Source organism: Oryza brachyantha, chromosome 3 (genome assembly GCF_000231095.2).
Source record: "Oryza brachyantha chromosome 3, ObraRS2, whole genome shotgun sequence".
Classification (NCBI taxonomy): Eukaryota; Viridiplantae; Streptophyta; class Magnoliopsida; order Poales; family Poaceae; genus Oryza; species Oryza brachyantha.
The window spans coordinates 14467140-14473667 of NC_023165.2; the positions used below are offsets into that span (position 1 = coordinate 14467140).

General features: G+C 48.8%; 2 protein-coding genes across 2 annotated transcripts; one reads left to right on the plus strand and one right to left on the minus strand.

Moving 5' to 3' along the window:
• On the plus strand, positions 1-1996 carry LOC102722195 (COBRA-like protein 5). The gene is made up of 3 exons (XM_040521924.1): positions 1-154; positions 240-1292; positions 1376-1996. The coding sequence occupies exons 1-3, from the start codon at positions 88-90 to the stop codon at positions 1666-1668; spliced, it is 1413 nt and encodes a 470-aa protein (XP_040377858.1). The 5' UTR covers positions 1-87; the 3' UTR covers positions 1669-1996.
• An 86-nt stretch (positions 1997-2082) lies between these two features.
• LOC102718819 (COBRA-like protein 2) lies at positions 2083-5599 on the minus strand. Its single transcript, XM_006651443.3, has 6 exons — positions 5361-5599; positions 4044-4123; positions 3264-3723; positions 3036-3189; positions 2678-2955; positions 2083-2595 (listed from the first exon to the last, which is right to left on the minus strand). The coding sequence occupies exons 1-6, from the start codon at positions 5443-5445 to the stop codon at positions 2273-2275; spliced, it is 1380 nt and encodes a 459-aa protein (XP_006651506.2). The 5' UTR covers positions 5446-5599; the 3' UTR covers positions 2083-2272.
• Positions 5600-6528: the final 929 nt, after the last annotated feature.

The following is a 6528-nucleotide window of genomic DNA, read 5'->3' on the forward strand; positions in this document are numbered from 1 at the left end:
TTCTTGGACAGCCAGTGGCGCCTTCTGTACCTCCCTGCTCCATCCATCCCTCCAGATTGCCTCACCTTGCTCCTGCTCGATCGAGCGATGGAGCTGCAGTACAGATGCTCGCTGCTCGCTCTGCTGCTTGCAGTGACATGCTCATCACTCGCAGGTTGATTATCCTGCTAGCTAGCTTGGTTTATTGTTCTTGGTTTGTTGTTCTTGATCGATGGCGAGTTGTTTATGATGTTTTGCAGTGGCGTATGATCCGCTGGACCCGAAGGGGAACATCACGATCAAGTGGGACGTGATCTCGTGGACGCCCGACGGGTACGTGGCGATGGTGACGATGAACAACTACCAGATGTACAGGCAGATCATGGCGCCCGGGTGGACACTGGGGTGGTCGTGGGCCAAGAAGGAGGTCATCTGGTCCATCGTCGGAGCTCAGGCGACGGAGCAGGGCGACTGCTCCAAGTTCAAGGGCGGCATCCCGCACAGCTGCAAGCGCACGCCGGCCATCGTCGACCTCCTGCCGGGCGTGCCCTACAACCAGCAGATCGCCAACTGCTGCAAGGCCGGCGTCGTCTCCGCCTACGGCCAGGACCCCGCCGGCGCGCTCTCCTCCTTCCAGGTCTCCGTCGGCCTCGCCGGCACCACCAACAAGACCGTCAAGCTGCCCACCAACTTCACGCTCGCCGGCCCCGGCCCCGGCTACACCTGCGGCCCGGCCACCATCGTCCCCTCCACCGTCTACCTCACCCCCGACCGCCGCCGCAGGACGCAGGCGCTCATGACCTGGACCGTCACCTGCACCTACTCCCAGCAGCTTGCCTCGCGCTACCCGACCTGCTGCGTCTCCTTCTCTTCCTTCTACAACAGCACCATCGTGCCCTGCGCCAAGTGCGCCTGCGGCTGCGGCCACGACGGCTACCACGGCGCCGGCGCCGGCGGGAGGCACGCCCGCACCTCCGGCCGCGGCGCCGCCCGCAGCACCTCCGGTGGCCACAGCGCCGGCACCGAGTGCATCATGGGCGACTCGAAGCGCGCGCTGTCGGCCGGCGTGAACACGCCGCGCAAGGACGGCGCGCCGCTGCTGCAGTGCACGTCGCACATGTGCCCGATCCGCGTGCACTGGCACGTCAAGCTCAACTACAAGGACTACTGGCGCGCCAAGATCGCCATCACCAACTTCAACTACCGGATGAACTACACCCAGTGGACGCTCGTCGCCCAGCACCCCAACCTCAACAACGTCACCGAGGTCTTCAGCTTCCAGTACAAACCCCTCCTCCCCTACGGCAACATCAGTAAGCATCCTTTCCGTTTCGATTTCGATCGTAAAACTCTGTCTATACCTGTACTAATTGAGCTCTGGTGTCGTGTCGGCCAGACGACACCGGCATGTTCTACGGGCTCAAGTTCTACAACGACCTGCTCATGGAGGCCGGGCCGTTCGGCAACGTGCAGTCGGAGGTGCTGATGCGCAAGGACGACAAGACCTTCACCTTCAGCCAGGGCTGGGCGTTCCCGCGCAAGATCTACTTCAACGGCGACGAGTGCAAGATGCCGCCGCCGGACTCCTACCCCTACCTGCCCAACTCCGCTCCCCTCGCGCCGCCGCGTTCCGCGGGAGCCGCCGTCGCCGCCTCGGCGTTCTTGGTGGCGCTCCTCCTGGTGGCATGATCAAAAAAAATGTCCCATTTTCGATCATGTTCTCTTTTGATAATTCACACATGTTTGGAGCAGCAGTGTAGGTAGGGGCATTTTGGTCTATTTCATGCTGGATGTTCAGTCAGAGGAAATCTGTGCTGCTGTGTAACTATAAAACTGCCTGATAGATTATCCATAACGCACAATACAATCAGGCTGGAAGAGTTTTGGTCAGGTCAGTCCCCAGTTAGACCAGCCCTGAGGAAACCATACCACAAACTTCTCTACAAATTCTGTTGCGACTACAAAATGTATGCAGATATTGACATCGGAATGGAGAGACAAACAATCAATTTACTGAACAACCGATAGCCTTTTCCAGTGACAAAATGCAAGTTCTTGCAATCAGATGGAATACATTTCTCTAGATGACCAATGTTGCACTAGGGGAGGGTTCCCAATTACTCTTCACACTTCAGACCAAGAATACACACAATCAGAATGTACAACCCAGACTTGAATGATTTTGAGGAATCTAAGCTTAAAACCTAAATCAAACGCGGATTAGCTTTTCTTGCAAGAGCACACTCTAAACTTACAAAGGACTCGCTATGTCAACAGCCAATGCCCAATATGGTCAGCACTTTCCACAATTTTTGTCTAACACTAGGTGGTTGTGCAAGAATGCTAGTGTTCCACAAACGAGGAATGACATGAGAAGGAAAACAGTCCTAAATCTTGGAGTAGAAGAGGGGGGTAACCATGGGTATAAATCTGGTGAAGGCATGACGCAACTTTCGCCGTTGAAGTATATGCGCCTCGGAAAGCCCCAACCCTTGTCAAAGGTGAAGGTTGATGGGTCCTTCCGGAATAGAAGCTCGGATTGGACATTTCCATCTGGCCCAGCCACCATAAGTAGGTCATTATAGTACTTGATACCCCACATCATTGCAGTGTCATCTGGAGCAAAATACTAATTGTGAGCCAAAACATTGCACACTAAAATTATCAAACCTACTCAGAGAATGAAACGAATACTCACTTATTACTCCATATGGGTTAAGAGATTTGTAGTTGAAGCTGAAAACAGTTGAGACATTTTCAAAATTTGGGTGTTGAACTACTAGGTTCCACTGCGAGTAGTTCATCCGATAATTCCAATTTGTAATTGTGACCTTGACCCTCCAGTAGTCCCTGTAATTGAGCTTAACATGCCAATGCACTCTTATTGGGCACATGTGTGGTGTGCATTGAACTAGAGGAGTCAGGCTGCTCTTGCCAGGTCCATTCACCACAGACTCCAAATGAGGCAAATTGCCCCTGCCAAAAGAATACATAATTAATTAAATTTGTGGGATTACTCTGTTAATCCATAGACTTCCTAAAGCAACAGTGCTTACTCCACACAGCTTCCCGGTTTCTTATTCTGGCAGCCACATGCACACTTCGGGCAGTTAACAATTGTTTCATTGTAAAACGATGAGAGTGAAACACAACAAGTTGGAGATCTTTGAGCAACAAACTGTGAATATGTGCATGTCACATTCCAAGTCACTGCCAAAAAAAAAGGAAGGAAGAAAGGTTGTCATCATTGCGACAGTGGACAGAAGAACACTGAAAGAACTTACCATGGGCTTGAGTTGTTCTCCTGCCATCCAGTGAAATGAACCTAGTAGGAGGTTTCACTTCTTGCGCTAATCCACAACTATATCCTGGACCTGGGGCCTTTAAAGTAAAGTTCTTCGGCGCTTTCACCGTCTTATTGCTAGTTCCAGAATGCCCTACCGTGATCTGAAATGATGCTACCGCATTTACTGGGTCCTGCACCCATGAGGTAAGCACTCCTCCTTTGCAACAATTTCCAAACTGCATGTTATAAGGTGCCCCAGGAACTAAGTCAACAACTTTTGGATCCCTCTTGCAGCAATGCGGTATATTAGCTTTGAACGCCGAACAATCGCCTTGTTCTGTGGCCTGCCCACCAACCATGCTCCAAATGATCTCCCTCTTTGCCCAAGCCCACCCAAGATTCCAACCAGGCGCTTGGATATGGCGGTACTTCTGGTAGTTGTATATCGTAACAACAGCCTGTGGAAAGTACATATACAAGACATGAAGAGGCAGTAAACATCTGTTATAGCTAAATTATGCACAAAACATGCCTTGCCAACTATGAAAATGTAACTAGAAGAATACTTGCATTTGTTGAATTTGGGGTTTTATAGGATCCAAAGGTAGGACCATAAACAAGAGAAACAGACAAAATAAAGGCTCCTTCTTCTAAAGTGAATTTCAGAGAGACGTCTATAGGAATTGACATCATATCGGAGTTCTAATATTAAATAGCATTCACGACTTATCACTACTGGTAAATGTTACTAGTTTCAGACACAATCTAGTAAACTTACAACATAGCCATCCGGGGTCCACTGTGTGATATCCCACTTGATTGTGATATTCCCATTTGGATCGAGAGGATCATATGCCTCTGCAGAGACAGGCAAATTTCACAACAAAAAAGAAAAATGTATCATATATCACAAAATAGAACCTTGTATAAACTTGACGGGAAACAAATAACGTCGCTATCCTGAAATGGTACTTTGAATGACAGTACGTGTAACCGGATTCACAAACTAACGCAACAGGGTTCGAATCCGGTGCTTACATGCCACTAGAACAAAAACACGCATTCAATCTACACAACACGAAACCACGGGGAGTAACTCTGAAACTGTCCAGTTCCCATGTTCCACATCCATCATTATTGTTCTTTTTGCCAAAACTACATCCAGCACTCATGAAAGTCCTACTCTATTTCCTCAACTAAAAAAAAGGTAAAAATGCTACATTTGTGGGGGAACAGACAACAGAGTGCTCCAACTTCATGCAACATGATTACATATGAACAAATCAACATACACGAATTTGTCAAGACCCCTGGACCAATCTTTGCTCTGATTTTTCTCACTACAAAGTACACAATCCTGGACTAATAATATGCACGGAACTCATCAAGCAGAATCGAAAACAGAGCCCACCATGAGACCGCGAGGTCGTGGTAGGACAGCATTGCCTTCGACAGTTAACAAACAAACACCTACATGGCCACATGCACCAAAAAGACACCTAGTAATGTTTCAAGCTTCTTTCAAAGTGTTGTGTGCTAGCCACAATGGAACAGTATATCCCGCAGCCCCTTTGTGTTTTCCACCACCCGTGTCCACGCGAAATAAAACTACACCGCAGCCACGATTTCACGTGATTCCGACCGCAAATATAATTATCTACTCAGATTCCCTTTCCTGACTCAAGATTCAGGAAACATTCCGTCTTATGAATCAAGACACTATTTTTTTTTAATTTGGCCTTTCGAGAGGAGAAATGTACTAGCATGGCAGCAGCAGCAGCAGCAAGGAGAACTTGAGAAGGATGGGTGAAATGCTTGAGCTCAAAACAAAATGGCGCCATTTCGGAGGAAAATCTTAAACTGGGAAGAAACATTCATAAATCGCTAAAAGAAGCATCAACCTTGCACTGCAAAGCAAAGCAAAGCACACGCATAAGCCCCCAAGCGCAGAAAGATCAAAAGAAAAAGAATGAACACTCGAAAAAAAGAGAGAGAGAGAAAAGATGTTCTTTTAATACTACTATTCTCTAGCTCCTGCAACTAAAACCGATTCGTTAGGGCGGGCGAAGCGAAGCGAAGCAGCAAGCACACTGACCCGCGAACGGCACGAGCAGCAGAGACGACACGCCGGCGAGCAGCGCAATGGCGGCGGCACCCAGGAGCAGCCTCGCAATCGCCATGGATGGATGGATGATGTCTCGCTCCTCCTCTCCTCCGCCCAGAGAGAAAAAAGAGGACTCTCCCCCCTTCTTCTTCTTCTTCTCGCTCCTCCTCGCTCTCAGTCTCAGCTCAGCGGGCTCTTCTTCTTCCCCACACCGCCCCTCCCATTTACTTTCTTGGCGATTAAAACCGGGGGTGCTCCCGCGGGACCGGGCCCGGCCTTTGTATCTGTGCGACAAGAGAGAGGAGAGAGAGAGGCACTCCCGCGCGCCTAGGAGAGCGCGTCAGAGACCCCTGCACACAGCTTGAGGAGAGAGAAGAGAGAGAGAGAGAGAGCAAAGGCTGCAACGGTGCGAGCTGCTGCTGCTGCGACTGCTCTGCTTTAGCTCTGTCAGTCAGACTCCGTGAGGAGAGAGACGACGGTGTGGGGAGGGGAGAGAGAGAGAAGGCACTGCGGCCATTGGCCATTGGGGGCGTTGGCTTGTGTGCAGCAGTTGGTGAAAACTGCAAAGCATGAGGAGGATTGCAGGCAGCTGCTTGTCTTGAGCCCTTTTGGTTTTGGTTTTGGTTTCGCTTTTTCTTCATCTTGGGTCTCGTATTCAAGGATGGCCGGGTTGCAGTGCACTAGGCCGGGAGCATGTCCTGCACTGCACCACTTCAATCTTTCTTTTTTCTTCTCCTTCACGCGCGCTGATGAGATGCATTCTGCGTTTCTCTGCCTAGTAAATCGCGTCAGACGTACGAGCGGTATCCTAGGTATAATTACTGTATATCCATCTATCGTGGGTTTTTTTAAATATATATATACTCGTATATTATCAACGGAATTTTATTAAAAAATATCATTAGCATTTTATTAGAATAGAATTAATAAAAGTGGTTTGGTATATAGGTTTGATTTTATTAATTTAAAAAATAGGAGTTATGGGGTAGGTGACAGATTCACTACCATCCACCACCATCACTACTCCCTTTTATAGGAGTAGTAGATAATAATTTCACCGGAACTAGAATACACTATAATAACATAATTAGGATATAATAATTGTTATCTCCGATTTATGGTGAAGCACGGGAGAGAAGTGAAGTGGACTGTAGAATGT

What these genes read in the sequence shown, in the direction of transcription:
- LOC102722195 (XM_040521924.1), top strand. Translation starts at nt 88, where the DNA reads ATGGAGCTGCAGTACAGATGCTCGCTGCTCGCTCTGCTGCTTGCAGTG. An exon ending in GACATGCTCATCACTCGCAG is followed by an intron (nt 155 to 239) that starts GTTGATTATCCT and finishes GATGTTTTGCAG; the next exon opens with TGGCGTATGATCCGCTGGAC. An exon ending in CCTCCCCTACGGCAACATCA is followed by an intron (nt 1,293 to 1,375) that starts GTAAGCATCCTT and finishes CGTGTCGGCCAG; the next exon opens with ACGACACCGGCATGTTCTAC.
- LOC102718819 (XM_006651443.3), bottom strand. Translation starts at nt 5,445, where the DNA reads ATGGCGATTGCGAGGCTGCTCCTGGGTGCCGCCGCCATTGCGCTGCTC. An exon ending in GCTGCTCGTGCCGTTCGCGG is followed by an intron (nt 4,124 to 5,360) that starts GTCAGTGTGCTT and finishes CTGTCTCTGCAG; the next exon opens with AGGCATATGATCCTCTCGAT. An exon ending in AAACCGGGAAGCTGTGTGGA is followed by an intron (nt 2,956 to 3,035) that starts GTAAGCACTGTT and finishes TTCTTTTGGCAG; the next exon opens with GGGCAATTTGCCTCATTTGG.